The 21768-nt window shown below is 36.6% G+C and overlaps 2 protein-coding genes across 2 annotated transcripts; both read left to right on the top strand.

Annotated features, from left to right (window-relative positions):
* Positions 1-5282: 5282 nt before the first annotated feature.
* Positions 5283-13926, top strand: LOC140230209 (UDP-glucuronosyltransferase 2B2-like). Its single transcript, XM_072310389.1, has 5 exons — positions 5283-6104; positions 6736-6979; positions 8080-8299; positions 8837-9056; positions 13921-13926. The coding sequence occupies exons 1-5, from the start codon at positions 5355-5357 to the stop codon at positions 13924-13926; spliced, it is 1440 nt and encodes a 479-aa protein (XP_072166490.1). The 5' UTR covers positions 5283-5354.
* Positions 13927-13972: 46 nt separating this feature from the next.
* On the top strand, positions 13973-18098 carry LOC140230208 (UDP-glucuronosyltransferase 2B33-like). The gene is made up of 4 exons (XM_072310387.1): positions 13973-14812; positions 15933-16176; positions 17119-17338; positions 17813-18098. Exons 1-4 carry the CDS (start codon positions 14024-14026, stop codon positions 18096-18098), a joined length of 1539 nt encoding a protein of 512 aa, XP_072166488.1. The 5' UTR covers positions 13973-14023.
* Positions 18099-21768: the final 3670 nt, after the last annotated feature.

The following is a 21768-nucleotide window of genomic DNA, read 5'->3' as shown; positions in this document are numbered from 1 at the left end:
GCCATCAGAACTGACAGTATCAGCCGAGTATTGTATTCTTCTCCACTCACGCAGTGGACCGGCTGCACAGTTTAATACAGTTCATTACAATTTATGTCAACTTGTAACTTGCTCGAATTTGGTGTGTGCCTTGTTCGCTACAGAGTTGCCCTTGGCAACCATGTATTTGCCCTATATAATATACTGGCCGTCGGCGGTCCCAGCGTGTTGGTCTTTTTGGGGCATAGGGATGGGTGATCTTTTGCGCTGCAGTTATGGGAGAGGAGGAATCCGTATAGAATTAATGATAAAAACGGTTATTTTTTTTTCTCATTTCTTGTAAAATTGATTCTTCGGGTAAGGATTTCCTTCCTAGAGTTGCCCTTGGCAACCCAGTATTTGCCCTATATAGTGGCGGTTGGCGGTCCCTATGAGACTTGAGATGTCTTCTCTTCTGTCATAACACAATACGTATTACATACATGTGTTCCTTCTATTGATCGGATAAAGAACAATTACCGCAGTTTTATTATAACTTATTTTGAATATTAGTATTCATGCTTATGACAAACTGTTCTCTTTATGTTTGTGCCTACTTAGATCGTATTAATGTTATGTATGGGACGATCCTATTTTCCTTTGTAGACAATGTTATATTAAGAGACAACGATAAAATGTGTAACTGCAATATTGCAACAATCTCCACAGTCAAATTGTTCTCTACTGCCCTCTACAGGTGCCCTCGTGGACTCGAGCAACGGACAACACGCTCACCCTTTAATACGCAATTCTATAGACACAGCATTCAATTCAATTAATGATGATGACTTTTTTGATTTGGCAGGACCTTCTTTTGAACAAAACGAATCAAATATCAATCAAAATGACAATTTTTTTGATAATTATGTTTCTGACAGTTTTAATTCATCGCCGCAAGAATTAGATTATGATTTTGACACAGAGAACCAATTGCAAAGTCCGTCTTCTGAATATCTTACTCAATCCCAATTTACCAATGTTGTCAAGGAATATGATAGTACTACTTTTTCTCTTTTACATTTTAATATTAGAAGTATTAATAAGCATTTTGAAGAATTGAGGTTATTTTTAAATAGTCCCATCATGCATAATATCTCGGCGGTAGGTTTAACCGAAACCTGGCTCTCTCATGACTCCAGTCTTCCCTTCGCTCTCGACGGGTACGATTTAGTGGTTAATAACAGACAAAATAGGGTAGGTGGAGGCGTTGCCATATATGTTAAACAAAATTATGATTATGTAGTCCGCGATGAGTTCACCAGTATGACTGATTTTTTTGAGTCTTTATTTATTGAAATCACAGTTCCAGGCAGCAAAAATATAATCATAGGTGTAGTATATAGACCACCAAACGCGAATACTAAATCATTTTTAGATTATTTTTCGGATCTGGTTAAAAACCCACTTTTTATCAATAAAAATTGTTTTATAATGGGTGATTTCAATATAGATTTACTAAAACAGAACAATATGTCGCAAGATTTTTTGGAAATATTTTTGTCTGCCTCTTTTTTACCCTTAATATCTAAACCCACACGTATAGTTAATGAATCTGTTTCTTTAATTGATAACATTTTTTGTAACATTCTTCCTCCTCCTGATTCTTTTGTAGTACTCTCAGATATCACCGATCATTTCCCCATCTCGACTGGTTTTTCTTTAAATGAAACAGTTAATAATAAAAACAACAATATATTTAAACGAAGAATTACTCATGAAAGTATAGCTAGGCTAGGTGCTAGCTTAGACACCGCAGACTGGTCCTGTATCTTTGATACAGATGATGTTAATTTGTCTTATGAATATTTTATGAAGATTTTTATCCAACATTTGGACATTTGTATTCCAAAACGTAGAGAAAAATCAGCTAATTACAAAAAAATACCCAGGCTCCCATGGATTTCAAAATCACTCCTGCGTTCAATAAATAGAAAGAATAATTTATATTACAGATTTAAAATGAAACGTACTGAGCAATCAAAGTTGAAATACACTAGTTACAAAAATACTTTGACGAAAATTATACGAATAGAAAAGAAAAAATATTATACTAATCAGTTACAATTTTACAGGCATGATATGCAAAATACATGGAAAGTTTTAAAGCAAGCCATGAATATATCAAATGTTAAGTCAAATATTACAAAAATTAGATTTGATGGTGAAATTGTTGAAGATTCTCAACAAATTTGTGATATTTTGAATAACCATTTTTCTTCAATTGGGGAAAGCCTGGCAAGTAATATTCCTCCCTCCACAAAACATTTTTCCGAATTTTTGGGTCCCCCAAATTCTAGTTCAATATTTTTTAATCCAACATACACTCAGGAGATAATTAATATTGTCTCTGATTTCAGTTCCAAAAAAAGTGCTGGACACGATGACATCAGCAATTTTCTTTTAAAGGGGGTAATATCGTCAATTGCGGATCCCTTAGCTCATATATTTAATCTATCCCTTTTTAATGGCACCTTCCCCGAAAGTATGAAAATAGCAAAAGTCATCCCCTTGTTTAAAAAAGGTGACAAATTAGATGTAAATAATTACCGACCAATTTCTTTGTTAAGTGCATTGTCAAAAATTCTTGAAAAAATTATTTATAAAAGAACTATTAATTTCTTTAAATTTAATAATATATTTACGAATTCTCAGTTTGGATTTAGGGAGAAACATAGCACCACACATGCATTATTGAGTTTTATAGAAAAAGTGGCACATGCTATCGATAAATCTTCTCATTTGATAGGTTTGTTCCTGGACTTCTCCAAGGCCTTCGACACCATCAATCATGATATTTTACTTAACAAATTACACCATTATGGAGTGCGTGGGAAGGCCTTGGAGTGGTTCAGGAGCTACCTCATGAACAGGAAACAATATGTTTCTTTAAATTGTTGTAATTCACAAATATTAAATATTAAATGTGGGGTGCCACAGGGAAGTTTATTAGGTCCACTGTTGTTTACTGTTTACATAAATGATTTTTGTAGATCATCAGATGTTCTTTCTTTTATTCTTTTTGCAGACGACTCAAATCTATTTTTTTCACACAATAATCTTTTTACCCTTGTTAATACAATAAATTTAGAATTAGAAAATGTTGCCCAGTGGATAAAAGCAAATAAGTTATCTCTTAATCTTCAAAAAACTAAATATATGCTTTTTAGCAATTCTACTGAGGCATTACCTGTTGATATTGTTTTAGATGGTACTCCACTCGAAAATGTTTCCCATATAAAATTTCTTGGAGTAACAGTTGACAATAAGCTGTCCTGGAAATTTCATATTGACAGTATATGTAAAATTATTTCACGTAATATTGGTATAATTAATAAGCTTAAGTTTTGTTTTCCTTTGTCGTCCCTGCTCGTATTATATTCATCCTTAATATTGCCATATTTAAGTTACGGTATTCTCGCGTGGGGAAATACATATAAAACATTCTTAGATAAATTACTTTTATTGCAAAAGAAATCACTCCGTGTTATATGTCATACTGCATTTTTGTCCCATACTGACCCACTATTTTATGAGCATAAAATATTGAAAATTAATGATTTGTATTTGTTTAATCTAGGACAATTTATGTATAATTATAATAAAAATAATCTCCCAAATATATTTGAAACAATGTTTCAAAGAAATCAATCCATTCATAATTATCCAACACGGCGATCAAATGATTTCCATTTGCCATTTATGAGAACTTTGTTGGCTCAAAACACATTTATTTACGACGGGCCAAAGTACTGGAATTCACTTCCCAGTAACATTACTACAGCTCAATCTCTGAATTCCTTTAAGAATAAATTAAAATCATTTTTATTGAAACTTTATAACATCCAACAGAGTTAGTTTCCCTTTATCATCTCAGTCAAGTCATCATTCTTTTTTACATAAGTCATTCTATTAAACTATGTCCCTGTTTGTGTTCTAAATATAACGATGTGTTTTTTTTTTCTCCTGCATTCTTACCAACATAACTACGTATAAAAAATGTTTTGCATTACATTCAATCCAGCTTGTATTTTATCACTTATTTTACATTATGAAATCCAGATTGCTTGCGTCCACGATGGCACATGCTGTAGTTCCCTCTTTTTTCTCCCTTTTTTCCCTCTTTTTTTCCTCTTTTGCTTTCCTTTCCTTTTCTCTCTTTTTCCTCTTCCCAATCATTTTGATGTCAGTTGACATCGGTTCGTTTATTGTGTTTTATATTGATGTTTTGTGTATTTTTCTGAGGGTCCCATATCGTACAAGCTTTGCTTCTTAGTGGGACCCTCCACTTCCATCCTCATCCTTAGTTGACTTGTATTATACGCTTTATGTATTTAACAAAGATGTAATCACATCTACTTTTCATTTTCATAATTTTCTTATGTACCTTTTCAAATTTTGTTCTATATCACAAATATCCCGTGTATATGCAATGTAAATAAATTTCTTTGTTCATTTTGATGGAGGTGAAAATAAAGTTGAAAGTTGAAAAGTTGAACTTTGGAGCCTAACCTCTACAACACTGGCATGTATCATTGTACATAACTAGTCAACTCAACTGAAGGGGTACTGTAATTGCATTCACTTGACATATCCAACTAAATTCTATCACACATGGTATAGTATTTTGATACTTTGGATTCTTAATTTTCTTTTTTCAAATTTCACATTTCTTTATTCTCCCAAGAGTATGTTATAAGCCTACCCCCACCCCGACACACACACACATACAGACACACACACTATACTATGTACATAAAGACGTTTTGCTGTCCCTGCTACCAGAAGACGTTAAGGAGAAGAATAATAGTAACCGGCCGTTGGCGTCGGTTCTTGAACAGATTTTCTCTGACTATATCCACACGTTCCGACCAGGAAGGAAATACATACAGTACACGCTTTCACGATTTCTACCTGTTTGCAGATTACAATAGGCCGCTATACGGTACAATGAGAAACAGGGGATCAAGACCTATCTATGGATAAGTGGTTGGGTCTAAAGTTCAAAATGTGTACCCGGTTAGGTCGTCACCCTTCCATTTCCTGTTAGTTGTTCTATTATTCTGTTCTATTATTTGCTCTGTTTGATGCGTGTATTCTTAGATGCTAGGGTGTGGGATTGCCACAAAACGTTATGACCCGACATGATTGTAGCACATGTCGTTTATTGAAACGAGAAATTCGTGAGTCTTCATGTATATCCCGGTTCAGTGCCGGCATAATTTTCCACAAGCATGGATAGGGTAGCAGTGTTCTGTGTGGTGTTGGTGAGCTTGGCTACATCGGTAAGTGGAGGTAACATCCTCATTTCCTCAGAGTACGGAGCGGGGAGTCACTTCATGGCCGGCTCGCTGGTAGGGAAGACACTGGTCGAGCGGGGACATAACGTCACGATGCTCATAGGAGACGCATACAGTTACAGGGCTAAGGATCCGCTCTACAAGGACCTGAACTTTGTGATCTTCAATCACTCTGAGTCAAACGATATGGTATTAAACCGATTCCAGTCCGTCAGACAGATCGTGTTTGATTCATGGTTCACCCAGCTGGTGAAATATCAAATGATCTTTGAGCCTGGTTACTACGCAGACTGCGAGAAGATCCTGGATGATGATAATCTTATCCATGAATTGAGGAAGGGAGAATTCGATGTGATGATTATAGACACCGTGTGGCTTTGCCCGCTCCTTATTGCGAGGAAAATTGGACCTCTTCCGGTGATTGGAGAATCACCGGTGACTCTTTCCCTTGTCATTCATTTAAGTGCCGGTAATCCACTTTATCCCTCCTTCATGCCGGAGGTGACTTCGGGTTTACCTCAAAAGATGAATTTTTACCAGCGGCTTGGCAACACTTTACTCATCGGCCTCTTCAGATTTGCGTTTCCCTATGCCTTGCAAATGTATGACGCCCTCATTGCCGAACATAATTTAGGCCCAAACGGACTGACCCTTCTTGACCTCATCAGGAATGACGTCATGCTGTGGCTGGTGAACACTGATTTTGCCTATGAATTCCCGATGCACATTACGCCGAACATCATTCCTATCGGCGGCCTGACAGCACGACCTCCCCAACCATTACCACAGGTCGTATGATGTTTGTCTTTGGTATTAGTCTTTCCGCTACCCCTCCTTTTCTTTTCATCTCGCTCTCTGCTTACATTGCGTAAGCAAATAATTATTCGTATCTTTGTTTGTTTTTTTATACTACTTTGAACAGTGATTCATTTGAATATTGTCCTTTGCTCACATCAAAATTTACCAAAGGATATTGTGATTTTATGACCTGTTCTTTCTGAATTAAGGCAGGAACTTTTTAACTTCAAACTTTATACTCTGGGTGACCGCCACCTCAACGAAAGTGATTTAAACCACTCCATTCTGATTAAAGACAGGTCCATAAGTTTTCACCATGACTTCTACTTAAACACTAAATAGTAGGTGTATATTATTTACGTATTCATTTTATGAAGGGCAGTTTGTCAATCATGTGAAACTCAAATGCCAATTAATGCCAAGCTTGGTATTACGAAATGTATCTCTAATGCTTACTTGGATAATGCAAATTCAAACTCCCTTGCGGCTTCACATATCACTACCAGATTGTGACAAACTTGTCAACTGAAAAAAGTAATTGATTTAAAATCCCCTTCGAAATTTTGAAATTTCTTGGAAAAATATCTCACCAACTTTCTTCTTTCTCTTTAATACCATACAGGAACTGGAACATTTCATGTTAAGCTCTGGAGAACACGGGGTTGTCATATTCTCGCTTGGTTCCTACTTTACCTTTGGAACAGACATGACTTCACTCAAGTCAAACATTGTCCAAGTCTTTGCCGACGCTTTTGCTCAGCTGAATCAGAAAGTGATATGGCACTTGAAGGATTCAGGAGCGCTCAACAGGACGCTACCACCAAATGTCAAGACTCTCCCGTGGATTCCACAAAATGATCTTTTGGGTAAGTACAATTTTTATTTTACTGAAATGTTAAGGATATGAGATGTTCAGTTGAAAAATCCAATTAATATTTTCTCCGACTACAATGACGAAAAACAAAAAGAAAAAAGAAGAGACAAATTTAACCATGTTAACTTAATTTAACGTGTTTTCCAAAACACAAATGGATTATGATAGAAAGACACACAAAGAACGATCGAGGGATGGAGATTATTTTGTTGTTAGTATCTTCCGACTTCATCTAATTATTGTCATGAATAAGGCCTATAGTTTAGCTCAGTCCTCATGAACACGCTCCTTTCACTTTAAAGGATTGAGATAAGAAACCTCATATGACATAATTATGAGAGAGCGTACAATTCGAGGAATTTGAAATTAATTTGATGAAAATTGGCTTTGAAATAGCTAGGATATCCAAACAAAGCAATCTTAATGAAAGGTGGGACCAACCTTTCATCTGAACTGTTTTGTTTTACTTTGTTTTTGGACATCTCAGCCGTTTGAAAACCGATTTTCATAAAATAAATTTGAATTCATCTTGGAACCGTACGCTCTTTAACATTTTTATACAAAGAAAGTATGTAGCAAAAAAAAAAAGAAAAAAAAAAGAATAACAGCTGAATCGTCATCTCGCCAGTACTATACCATCCCTTTAAGCAGTGCGTCAGAGTTTAAATCCACGGTTGATTCTTTCTTTTACTGTTTTGACACCTACAGGAGTGGTAATAAAATCTATAGCACTTAATTGTGAACCTCGAACCGAACAAATTTTTATTTAAACGATCAAGGAATATTTAAACACGTGTTTGAACACAATCAAAGTTTACTTGTGTATTGGACTCGTCAACATTCACTTATATCGGAATCTGTGGGTCATCTTCAATGCTCGGGACCTCATTATCTGGAAACATAACACACACACACACACACACACACACACACACACATGAACACACACACAAATTAATAGTGGGGAAGGAAATCAGAGAGGGAAAAAAAAGGAGAAATATTAGAAAGACAAAAAAATACTCTGTAAATGGATCTTATTGTACAACGGGTCGACATAAATTCACAGTATTCTTTCTTCTGAATTGTCTTCAGGTCACAATAAGACGAGACTTTTCATGTTTCACGGTGGTAACAACGGTCTCAACGAGCTCGCCTACCACGGCGTACCGACAATCGTCATACCTCTCATGGGGGACCAGCCCGACACAGCAGAGCGGGTGAAGGCCCGGGGTATTGGGGTAGCCCTGGACAGGATGAACCTGACTACTGACTCGATACTGTCTGCTTTGAGGGAGGTCCTTGACAATGACAAGTAGGTCTTACTTAGTCGGAGCAAACACCTCTGCTCTGATATACTATTATTTCAACCCATTTTAACCCATTTTAACCCATGAGATGCTTTATAACGAGCCATATTTCTATCTGTCCACTTAACCAAATTGAATTATGTTTTCTGCAAAACGTATGTAAGAAGTTAAAGTTTCTTTCCCTCAGATATTATTTAGATGTTAGATAATTTAAAAGTTATCAATGTGGAAAGCCGATTGTATTTGTTTTGTTTTGTTTTGTTTTGTTTGTTTGTTTGTTTGTTTGTTTGGTTTTTTTTTTTTTTTGGGGGGGGGGGAGTTTCATCCCAATCCGTTAACTACTTTTTGAGTTATTTTGCACACGGACAAACGAACGAACTAACTAACAAACAAACAAACGGTAACGAAAACATAACCTCCCCCACTTGGCGGAGGTAATGCTAACGATAAAAGCAGGGAAAAGAAGACCAAACAAAAATAAAAAAGGCTGAAAGTAGATAACCATCATAATATCATAACTTCTTATTCCTTATCATCTCCAGGTATGCCAAGAATGCCAAGCGTGTGTCCGCCATTTCTCGTGATCGACCGATGCCACCACGGGAACGCGCTGCATTCTGGGTAGAGCACGTGATGAATCATGGCGGTGATCACCTCCGCTCCTCTTACAAAGATCTCACTTTGGTCGAGAGTAGCCTGCTCGACGTCTTCGCGTTTTTGACCATCTGCCTTTTTTTCACTTTGCTGATTCTATACGCCCTCGTTGGCTGTCTATTTAGAACTTTAAAACGTTGTTCATTGCCACGCAATAAAAACAAACATGACTGAAGCTGGTGTGAACTGCAGTCTGTTCCATTGACCAGGATTTGGAACAAAAGGCATGTTGTTTGTTTGTTTGTTTTTATTTCTGCATTCAATCAAATACAATTTTTGAATACAGATTTCAAAAAGTACAAAGACAAAGAAAAACAAGTGCAGTGAAATAAATCGACAACAGTACACAAATAGATACACATAGGTGATTGCATTGAGCAGTATAGATACACAGAAACATTGAATAAAATATACAGTATTTTTCAGTAAACAACAGAGATCATTGAATGCAGGAGTCCACCATCCTAAGCGATTAAGCTTGAAATGGATGGAGGCCTCATAGAACCCCTCCCCCCCCCCCACACACACAAAGAAAGGAGTGTTCCGCATGAGACATTTTATCAGGATCCGTGGATATCATAGAAAAAAAAAAGATGCTTTCATCCTTCTGTCTTAATGATCATTTGACGTGCAACTGCCTAACAAAAAGAAGACACCGAAAGTAGATTATATTACATACCCGTCCTGATAGATCCAATCATCTGTTCCCATAGACAATGAATTTGCAATACTTATACCAAGGTATGTAGGAAACCATCAGTTAATGCCAGCATTAGACTGCAATATGAATAACTTTTCGAATCGGACAGATCATCGACTGAGATCGACTAAAATTTCAATGCTCTTTATGCCGAGACGATTTGAAACTTTATTATTCCGTAGCAATCCTGCGATTTACGACTTGTTTGTCGTCACAGAAGTCCGAAATCCTTTGTATTATTTTTATTTATTTCTAAGCGACATCATTTGGTCATGTTTTGTTTCAGATTCTATAAGCATGATAGTGTTTGCCAAAATGATCTTTTATATTGTAATCATCATTAGTATCAATGAAAAAAGAAATATTCTTGGGCTGCACTATAGAACTTGAACCATTATTATTGTGATCCTGCATCACAAAACCATTAAAAGGTTGCAAGAAATAGTACTGCTTAAAGGCAGATTTTGACTCAAATGATCCAGTTAGAGTCCATCATGTGTTTATTTGACTGAAAATCAGTATAAAAATCGTATTACGTATACAGTCGATGAAACATTTTTGTTAGCTCACTTTAACATACGCAGTATCAATAGAAACTTTGACAAGTTGCGCTTACTCTTGGAAAACCCGGATCAAAAATCTTGCTCCATCATAGGGCTTACAGAAACATGGTTGAACTCCAATATCAGTCATTTATTTTCTCTACCCGGACTCGAATTTGTATTTAGAATGGTGTGGAGTTGGTTTGTACATCTCAATTTTTTTTAGATATACATGAAGAGCTTAGTGTTATGAGCGATGTACTCGAAAAATTTGTTATAGAAAACAATGCTTAAAGTACAAACAAACTTTCGTTTGCTTTATGTTATCAAACTTTGAAATGATGTGGAGAAATGTTCTCTTTCAGAAAATATGAAAAACTCTTTATTGACTGGGTTGACTTGTTTCACCTACTTTAAGTCCTCAAAATCAAGCCATACGACTTTCTGTTGGTTTTGTAATGCACGCTCACATTTATACTATAGACAAAACATAGCAAATTTTGAGAATTTCCAACAATTAAATGTTTAGCCACCACAAATGACGGTGCGCTTAAAGGGGCTGTACAGTAGTGGTCAAGGTGCGGATTCATGCTTTGAACATTCCTAAGTGAGATAATGAGAAACCTCCTATGAAATTATGAAAGAGCATGCAATTTTAAAAAGAATTCAAGGTTTATTTGATGAAAATCGACTGCCAAATGGCTGAGATATCCAAAAAAGTGCTAATAATAAAAGGCGACATGCCACAACTTTATTAGGATCTCTTTGTTTCACCTTGTTTTTGGATATCTCAGCCATTTCAAAGCCGATTTTCATCGAATAAACTTTTGATACCCCTTAGAACCACATGCTCTTTGACATCGCATAGAGTGGTTTCTGAATATCTCGCAAAACGTTAAAAGCTAAATCGTCACCTCGACCAGAACTGTACACACCCTTTAAAAGAATTCTTAAGTAAAGACAAATTATTGTTAGAGTGAAGGAAACAAGTGATATGAAGAATTATTACCAGTTCTATATTGATCCTGATTTTTTTTTTCTCAACTGAATAGTTTCAACCTGAGTTCTGTTCCTCCATTTGATTATTTAGCATGCATTATTTTTGTTTGAATTCATTGAATCAGCTTCATGAATCTTCAGAATGGGGCTATCGTCTTTTATGGTAAGAGTGAACACCTAATAAAACAACCTCTCAAAATTGCAATACGAAGTTGCAAATGAATTTTAGCCATGACTCCATTTTGAGAGTGTGCTCAACGCCACGACGAGGATTTGGAGTGTGTGTGTGTGTGTGTGTGTGTGTGTGTGAGCGCGTGCGTGTATACGCTAACCCTAGCATTACACATATATTTCTAACACCAGGAATGACAACGCTTTTAACAAAACTCAGGGAATTTCAGTATAAAGTATTACATGGAGCTGTTCATACAAAGTAAAATCTGTTTGAATTTGGTTTCGTTGAAAATAAACGATGTTCTTTTTGTAAGCAATCGGTAGAAACATAATAAACATTTATTTTGGGATTGTGGGCATGTTAAGAATTTGTGGCAGAAAGTGATAGATAGGTTTGAGATGACAAATCTTCGAAACATAGAGTGGAAAGATGTTCCTTTTGGTGTTATGGGAAGGGACCCAAAAATAAAACTTTATAATACAATAATTTTCATTTTGAAATATATCATTTTCAGATCTATGTCGGAGGGAGAAATTCCTACTTCTGACGAAATTTATAAGAGAATAATAAGATTTCGGGATGAAGAAAAAGAAATTGCTGTAAAAAGAAATAAGTTGGGATTACATTGTTGAAATGGGAAAATGTTTCTGAAACAAGGGCCTACGCATTTTTTTCTTTAGTATTTATTGTTGGTGAAGGCAATATTTTGTGTTATTGGCTGCGAGCGGGGAGGGGTAAGCTGTTGCTGGCATAAACGTTTTATTGATTTTATCAGCAGCTTTGAGTTTGATGAGTTTGTTTGACGGATTTGTATTTGAATTCGGTGCGGTGCTTGTGTGCGGGCGGATGCTGCTTTTATGCATACGGTCCATTATGTTTTATGTATCAACATTGGGAAGTCGTTTCATCAGGAAGGAAGGTGGTATCGGTTCGGGTGTGTGTGTGTGTGTGTGTGTGTGTGTGTGTGTGTGTATGTGTGTGTGTGTGTGGGTGTGTATGTGTGTGTGTATGTGGGTTGGTGAATGTGGGAGTGGGGTGGTTTAGGTTTTGGTTAATCGGGGGTTGGTGGGATGGGGATTTGATTTGAAGAAGGATAGTTATAAATGGTATGACAGATATTGGTAGGATTTGATATCTAGGATAGATGTAGATTTGTTTCGGTTGGGAGGGGAAGGGTTGGTCGGGTTTTTTATGAATGATTTCATTCTAGATTTGTATAATGTATTTGCTTTTTTATGTATATGCCCTTGTAAGTGAGAAGGAGTTACATGATTCAACATATTCAATGGATATGGGTTTGGTACATGTCAAAACTTTCTCGTGAAGAAATTGTTAGTAGGGTGCATGATTCATATCGAGTTATCTATGTTGAAGAGCAATTATTTGCAGTATAAATTGACAAATGGATCTGTTTGTGTATTGAATTGCATTTGTACCGTTGTTGGTCATGTTACACCCAGAATGGGTTGATTTATGAATGATTTGAATGAAATCAATAAATATCAAGGAGAAACAAAACAAAAAGTACAAGAAAGAAACGAATTTTAAGGTCATAACAACAATCTCATCACTCTTTTTAATAATGCATTGATTGATCATAGTAATAATATAAGAGAAAATTTTTGATTTTTTTTTTTGCAAATATAAGAGAATATCGCAGGTTAGACAAAATATACCAACGTTTGTAACATGAAGTGTATCTTTCTTAGATATATGCAATTCAATCGAAACTTGCGTTGGTCTCTATATTAGACCGAATTAAAACATAGAACGTTTTTTTTTTTCTTAATATAATTCTGCGTTAAAGAGGTTTTTTGAAAAGTGAAAAAATGACTTCCCATCAGCCGTTACAACTACCTGGTTTAAAGAGATTGAATAGGCATAGGGAAAAATCCTTGCAAGACTTCCTCCAATGTGGTCGTAATCCTATAAGATGTCCCATGGAGTGATTAATAAAGAAGTTTGTATGTCTGCAATGCTTGGGATAAGCTTTGTACATTGACATCTTTGTAGCGTACAATTATATTCTTGTCAACAAACCCTTCAATCCTACAATTTACATTGCGAACTGTTCCATTCAAATGTTTAGTTTCTATAGAGAGAAAGTAAAGCAGAGAGTAAATAGTACCCTATGGAAAAATACAGTACATAAACAGGACATGTGAAGTCAAGGGATACGCAATAAATTTTGTTCATGCTTACGGGCAAAATGCAAATACAGCCTACAGTATCATACTACTGACATATCTGTGAGAACATTATCTTTGCCGTTAACTAACATAAGTATGACGTTATTGACAGACCGATCATATCGGAACAAAGTCTCCAAAGGTCGCCGCTCTCTTGTTTACTACTTTTTGCCGTTAGAAAACCTAGTTGGGAGCTCCCGTTTGATGTTGTGTGTGCTCATTTACACACACAGGGATTCGAGTCACTAAAATATTGGTAGATACTCAGTGTGTTAGTTTGTTACAATGCTCCCGCTGTGGTTGTGGGACGAATCCCCGTGTACGTTCATTAAACTGTTCATTTTGTGAGCATTCGTGCACTTCCCAGGTCTGAGCCGCTACCACTTCCGACAAACATGGTTGGCGTAGTAAAGGTGCTTTCTCTATTGGTAAGCTTGGTCGCATCGGTCAGTGGGGGCAATATCCTCATCATGACTGGGTTCGGAGCGGGGAGCCATTTCATGGCCGGCTCGTTGGTGGGGAAGGCACTGGCAGAGCGAGGACATAACGTCACAATGCTGATAGGGAATGCATTCAGCTACAGGGCTAAGGATCCACTCTACAAGGACCTTAACTTCGTGATCTTCAACCATTCTTGGTCAAACGATGTAGTGATAGAAAGAGTCAAGTCCATCAGACAGATCGTGTTTGATTCGCGGTTTACTCAGATGGTAAAATTTCATCAGCTCTTAGCGCCAGGTTACTATGCAGAATGCAAACACATCCTGGAAAATGACGCTATCATACGTGAATTGAGGGAAGGAGAATTCGATGTGATGATAATGGACACTATATGGCTTTGCTCACTACTCATTGCTAGGAAAGTTGGTCCTGTTCCAGTGATTGGAGAATCGCCGGTGTCTCTTTCTTTCATCAATCATCTAAGTGCTGGTAATCCGATCTACCCTGCATTCATTCCGGATAAAAGATTGACTCCCGGTCTACCTCAAAAGATGAACTTCTTCCAGCGACTGGGCAACGCTTTAGTCGTCGGCCTTTATATTAGATTCGTCTTTCCCTATGCACTTCAAACGTATGACGCCCTCATTGCCGAACATAATTTAGGCCCAGAAGGACTGACCCTTCTTGACCTCATCAGGAATGACATCGTGCTCTGGCTGGTGAACACAGATTTTGCCTATGAATTCCCGATACACATTACCCCGAACATCATTCCCATCGGCGGCCTGACAGCACAACCTCCCAAACCTTTACTACAGGTATACCGTTTGTCTTTGGTATCACTCCCCTCCCCTCCACCTCTCTCTTCGCCTCTCTTTACATTTTCTTACTCTCATTCGTACTTCATTTCAGTGACGTGCTTCCGATGGCATCACGCTGTTCGGTAGACTTTTCAAAATTATTCATTTTAATAGTTCTTATATCATTGAAATTTTGATAAAGATATTGTAATTATATATTTCTTTTTCTCCTGGGTCAAGGCAGGACCTTATCAGCTTCATTATATAAAATTGCTGAACACAACTTCAGCAAATGTTCATAAAGCTATTCGTTGTTTCGGTCCTTATGTTCCCTCTTTTTTAATCTGTCAGTCTGCCTTATTTTCGCTGGCATCTTTTTCTTTGCATCTTTTAACAAATCCATCAGTCAGTGTGGCATCGTGTCAGAGTTACACTTTAATTTGAATGGGTTGCCTTTTGAAATTAGATATAGAAATTATCTGTACCACACGGTCACAACTAGGAGTAGAAAACAATGTGTTAATTGTTAGTCGATTTTTTTCTCTCTCTTCCAATTACTATCCTAACCACGTCAAACGATTCTGCTTTGGTCATCTTTTGTGTGTGTGTGTGTGTGTGTTTGTGTGTGTGTGTGAATGGAACAATGTAAGTCAAATAAAACATACACGGTGAACTTAGTTTTAAACGGACAAAACAAATGCTGGACAAACATTCTAAATAATGATTCTTGCGTGGAGATGTTTATATCGCAACTGATTGACAAAAATAGATCGTCATAGACGTAAAGAAAACACTGTTCAGTTAGTTTTAGCATAAGCCGTGATAGAAATTATGGACATATACAATTGTACTCTAAATTGTCAATCATCGATCCATGAAGGCCAATTTATCAGTCAGTTTTGCATCCGAAGTCAAATGCCAAGCTTGGATATGATTAATCTATTTCTAGTGGCTGCGTAATCCAAACTCAAACGTATTTGCAGCTTTAGAAAAGATTAACACGTTTTGTCAAAATTATCAACTGAAAAACAAAACAAAACAGAACAAAACAATAAACGAATTTATTAAGACCCAACTTTGACAATTTGAAAATACTTCAAAAACTTCCTCCTTTCTCTTTTGATTTTCTTGACAACAGGAACTAGAAGACTTCATGTTAAGCTCTGGAGAACACGGGGTTGTCATATTCTCGCTCGGTTCATACTTTACGTTTGGAACAGACATGGCGTCACTCAAGTCAGATATTGTCCAAGTCTTTGCCGACGCTTTTGCTCAGCTGGATCAGAAAGTTATATGGCATATGACGGATTCAGGAGCGCTCAACAGAACGATGCCACCAAACGTGAAAATTCTCACGTGGATTCCACAAAATGATCTTTTGGGTAACACATACATAAACATTTTACCGAAAGAGAATATAAGAAGTTCAGGTAAAAATTAGAATTCATATTTTCTCCAAAAAGAACTAAAAATAAAAGAAGACGAAAGTAGACCTGTTACATCGTCAGACATTTTCCAAAACACAGGTGGATTATGATAGGAAGACACTCAACGAAAGAGACTTCATCTTATCAGAGTCGTGAATAATGAAGGAGCTCATTTTTCATGAACATGTCCCTTCTAGTTCAATCGCATTCAAGGTTGATTCTTATAGCACGGACAAAATGGATACCTAAAAAGCATAATTCAGACTCTCAAAACCTAGTTAGCTTTCTTGTAGCAGTCAAGGAATATTTAAATACTTGTTTGAGTATTAGCTAATATTATGAGTCCATAGGGCAATTACCCCGGACCCTTCCACTGACCCTAACTCTAATCCTAATCCTGAACCTATCCTAACCCTTACCTAAACTCCAGCCCTAAACCTAACCCTAACCTTAATCTGTGCTCTAACCTTATCATTAACCTGTATTTAGCCGGGGGGGGGGGGGGGGGGGGGTAATTGCAATTGGGGGAGCGGGTCAGTTGTCCTGATATGAATTTTACGTGTGTAATTTTCCTTCCTTGCGTTTCGCGCCCGCACTCGTATTCATTTGCTTAATTCGGAATCATCTGTGTGTCATCGTCAATACAAAGGAACACGTTATCTCCAAACACACACAAACACCAACGCACACAGACACGCACACACAAAAACACACACTTTACACAAATCAATACTGGGTAAGAGAAGCGGAAAGAGAGCAAGAGAGAGAGAGAGAAAGAGAAAGAGATAGAGAGATAGAGGGATCAAAAATTAGGAAGACATAATTTTTCTCCACAGGGATGTTATCATACAACAGGCCGAAATAAATTCTGTTTTCTTTCCTCCAATATCTTTACAGGTCACAATAAGACGAGAGTTTTTATGTTTCACGGTGGTAACAACGGTCTCAACGAACTCGTCTACCATGGCGTGCCGACAGTGGTCATACCTCTCATGGGCGACCACTATGCCACAGCAGAAAGAGTGAAAACCCGAGGAATCGGAGTATCTCTTGACAAAATGAAGCTGACTACTGACTCGATTCTTTCTGCCTTGAGGGAAGTCCTCCACAATGACAAGTAGGTGTTATGTCAAACCAGTTAGAGTCACATGTGTTCGGGCTAACATTTTCCATTATCGACTGACTCCTTCATGGGTTTAAAAAAAATGAAATTAAAGTGTATTGGCCTCATGATGAAAATTAATACAATAGCTAATCTTTAAACACAGTAACTTCATGATTCTACATACACTGAAATAAAAAAGAAAAATAGTCTGCGATTACTACGTGACTGAACGATAAGATGCTTTAGCCGAAAATTCAGTATCGCAAGTAAGATTCCTAAAGTACCACTTCTATGAATATTGGTGGTTGGCATGTAAATGTTTCCTTTTTTTTTTTGCGTTGAAAATTGATATGCTACTTATGACCGCACAACTTTTAAAGATACCGATCAGAGTAGTGTAAGGAGAAGAAAGGAATACAGGTGAAAGTAATAAATGACGGAAAAGATTTAACCATATCACAATTTCTTATCGAATATTACCTCCAGGTATGCGAAGAGTGCCAAGTGCGTGTCCGCCATTTCACGTGATCGACCGATGCCACCGCGGGAACGCGCTGCATTCTGGGTAGAGCACGTGATGAATCATGGCGGTGATCACCTCCGCTCCTCTTACAAAGATCTCACTTTGGTCGAGAGTAGCCTGCTAGACGTCTTCGCGTTTTTGTCCATCTGCCTTTTTCTCACTTTGCTGATTCTATACGCAGTCGTGCGGTGTCTATGTAAAGCTTTAAAACGTTGCACATACTCAAGATATGAAAACAAACGTGACTAAAGTCTAATATTTTATTTCAATTAGCTTGTTCCAACGACCAGGTTTAGGGAGAGAACTGCATGTAGTAGCCATTTTTGAAAGACATCTGCTCTCGTGCATCGTTACCGAACATTCATTCCTATATTTAGCTTGCAAAGCACAGGAAAGATACGGTGCTTTCATCCTTCTGTCTTGATTTTGACCTGCAACTGCATAACACACAGACACACAGACACACAGACACACAGTCACACAGACACACAGACACAAACACACACACACACACACTCACATCCCCCCCCCCCCCTGCCATAAAGGAAATTGACACATCCGTACTAATGGGCCGGACTTAAGAGTGAACATCCAAATTGCATTGCGCATATCCCGGTATGTATTAAAACGTGAGTACGTGAAACCATTACACTATTTAGATAATTCCGAAATATGTATTAACTAAATCACCGAAATAGACATTTCTTAGCACACGACGATTTAAAAATTAGATCTTTGGCAATCCAGGCATTTCATTTCCATTCATTGAGTATGAATTCTAAAATGTGGAAGGAATATGGAAAGCACTTGTATATTTCTTTTTAAACGCCATAATTGAGTGGAAATTTTGTTTCTCAATTAGTGAATAACATTTCTGAAACAGTATCAACAAGTATATTCTAAGATTTCATAATATGCAAAAAACAGATATATGCGTTTTTATCAACTTCAGATATCGAAGATCAAAGTTGTTAAAGATGAAACAAGTAGAAGATAGGCGATAATTCTGTATCCTCGTTAATGTTCCCTAAATACGGATTATTTCATCTTAAGTATCGAGTGCAATGAAAAAAAAAATGAGTTTTTCTCTAGGTGTTGAAGACCTTTATATGAAGAGTTTGTTTGCAAAAACCAATCAGTCCATATTTGCCAAATGGAGATATTTGCGTTTAAAGGTCAAGAAAAATAAAGAGAACAAAAGAATTTTTTTTTGCTTCTTTTGACCATAACTTAAAAAATGTACCTTGATATGAAGTGACCAATATATCATTTAAAAGGTATTACCTTGTACTTTATGACAGAGACCGTACTTCAAAATCTTCAAAAATGGACTTATCGGTTCTTGCAAACAAACTCTTCATATCCAGTACATTAAAACCTGTGAAAGAGGCATTTATATGATTTTGCATTCAAAATTGTCATTTGCAGTAACCGCATATGCATCACCGTGTGTTAAAGGAAACCGAAGCCCAATAGAAATGTGAATTGAGTGAAAGCAGCAATATTAGTAGAACGAATGAGGGAAAGTCTGTGGAAAATGAGATAATCAATTTAAAAGTTATGTTCTTTTTTTTTTACACTTTCACTGTCGTCTTCGCTGGATAAAGAGAGTAATTGTCTTCATGACGTCATAATGGACAAAATAGGAAGAAAATATAGATACTTTTTTTCCATTTCATATTGGAAGAGCAATTGACTTACCCCTTTCAAAAGCAGGGATCGCAATACTATTCGTAGTATATTAGTAAAAAAGTCGATAAAAAGTGAACTTTTTCACGAAAACTTAAATCTTGCGGGATTCTCCTTATTTTTTCTTTAGATTGTTGTTCTTAATAACGCCATGACTTGCATTAGTATTCTTATTCAGCGATGACTGCACCAACAATTAAAAAAGATATGAATTTTAATTCTATTGTTCAATTTTTACTCAAACTCCCACAGATGTGTTTAACTAATCATTATGATACTGATATTTTCACTCAATCCAAAATAATTAATCGGCTTTAAATTGTGGGGTTTTTTAAAATATCAAATCTTTAATAATGCATTCAGCATCAGAAGCATTGAAAGAAAAAATATATTCTTGCCACACGGTAAGATCCGAGACATAATTTATGCTTTAGTGAAAAAAAGAGACTATTGTAAATTACTAACTACATACCAAATGTAAAAGATACGGAAGTGAAGATATTCGAATCATTGAACCAGTGAAGAAAAAAAAAATGAAGGTTATTACCGGATTTATATTGATCACATATTCTTTTTATCTTTTTTTTATTAGATACTTAATATAATTAAACGTCTAACCCTGCCCTTGTGTATCTGACATTCATATTCGCTTGATTTTCGTAGAAACTTCAAAAACCTTCCTGATCTTTACAAGTGTATACTAAAAGAAAAAAAAAAAAGTTATTGCACCATTTTGAGAGCGAGTTCAACGCCAAGAGTGTGTGATGCGTGTGTGTACAAAGACGAGAAGTGGAAGGTCTTTAGCACATCTCATCACGTAATTTTCATATTGTGGTTATGCCTAACGCCATCTCCAAGTATAATTATGTAAAACATATATTTTGTTCCTTTTATTTTTTATAATGCATTTATTGATCATAGCAACATAACATGATAAATTTAAAAGTAACATATATGAATGTTTATGACATATCTTTCTTAAATAGGTTTCTTAGATCCAAAAGGAACTTGTCTCTATATGTGACCCTGCACCTCAAAACAAACAAAAAGTCGCCAGACATAAACTTTTAGACTTTTAGCTTTAAAATGATGTATAACTCAAATCAAATGGACTCTCCTAACCTATCTAAATATTGGAAAGAAAGCACAAACTCAGGAAAAGTGTCAACTGAGAAAAGAGGCTCTTAAGTACAGTGTCTATTCACGCGCTTAATCTTTACCAAACCGTGCTGGCTGTGCGATGAATTGGACAAACGCAGGAAGTAAACAACCAGAGTAACAACAATGAAGGGATTATCAAATTAACCTGAAATTAAGCATGCCTCATTAACACATTCTGTTCATAATAAATGCCAACTTTCAAAGCAGTAGCACTATCCTTTCAAAAGTTATTAGAGTTGAAAGTGAAGAGTGTGGACAAGGTTTTTCAGAAATGAAAAAGGGATTCTAAAGACACACCTAATCACACTATTCTACCAAAAATGTTCGAGATAAAGTGCCAAAAAACACACTTTCCTGCCCATTTTATGATACCAAATTTTAGCATAATGTAAAAGAAGACCCGCTCTTCCAGAAAATATGAAAAAGTCAAGTTCGGCTAGGTTGACCCATTTCACTTATTTTCAGTCCTCACGCAAAATCAGTGTGCGCGACTTTATGTTCGTTTTGAGGTGCACGGTCACATATCAACATGATCAAATGTGACCGTGCACCTCAAAACGAACATAAAGTCGCACACACTGATTTTGCGTGAGGACTGAAAATAAGTGAAATGGGTCAACCTAGCCGAATTTGACTTTTTCATATTTTCTGAAAGAGCAGGTCTTCTTTTACATTATGCTAAAATTTGGTATCATAAAACGGGCAGGAAAGTGTGTTTTTTTTAGCAGTTTATCTCGAACATTTTTGGTAGAATAGAGTGATTAGGTGTGTCTTTAGAATCCCTTTTTCATTTCTGAAAAACCTTGTCCACACTCTTCATTTTCAACTCTAATAACTTTTGAAAGGATAGTGCTACTGCTTTCAAAGTTGGCATTAATTATGTACCGAATGTGTTAATGAGGCATGCTTAATTTCAGTTTAATCTGATAATCCCTTCATTGTTGTTACTCTGATGGTTTACTTCCTGTTGTTTGTCCCATTCATCGCACAGCCAGCACGATTTGGTAAAGATTAAGCGCTTGAATAGACACTGTACTTCAGAGCCTCTTTTCTCAGTTCACACTTTTCC

The sequence above is a fragment of the Diadema setosum genome, chromosome 6 (assembly GCF_964275005.1).
Source record: "Diadema setosum chromosome 6, eeDiaSeto1, whole genome shotgun sequence".
Classification (NCBI taxonomy): domain Eukaryota; kingdom Metazoa; phylum Echinodermata; class Echinoidea; order Diadematoida; family Diadematidae; genus Diadema; species Diadema setosum.
The sequence above is the reverse complement of the archived record's forward strand: the minus strand, read 5'-3'. Positions and strand labels throughout refer to the sequence as shown.

Coding starts and splice junctions, on each gene's coding strand:
- LOC140230208 (XM_072310387.1), top strand. CDS start 14,024: ATGACTGGGTTCGGAGCGGGGAGCCATTTCATGGCCGGCTCGTTGGTG. Junction 14,813..15,932: donor CTCCCAAACCTTTACTACAG/GTATACCGTTTG, acceptor TCTTGACAACAG/GAACTAGAAGACTTCATGTT. Junction 17,339..17,812: donor GAAGTCCTCCACAATGACAA/GTAGGTGTTATG, acceptor TATTACCTCCAG/GTATGCGAAGAGTGCCAAGT.
- LOC140230209 (XM_072310389.1), top strand. CDS start 5,355: ATGGCCGGCTCGCTGGTAGGGAAGACACTGGTCGAGCGGGGACATAAC. Junction 6,105..6,735: donor CTCCCCAACCATTACCACAG/GTCGTATGATGT, acceptor AATACCATACAG/GAACTGGAACATTTCATGTT. Junction 6,980..8,079: donor TCCACAAAATGATCTTTTGG/GTAAGTACAATT, acceptor AATTGTCTTCAG/GTCACAATAAGACGAGACTT.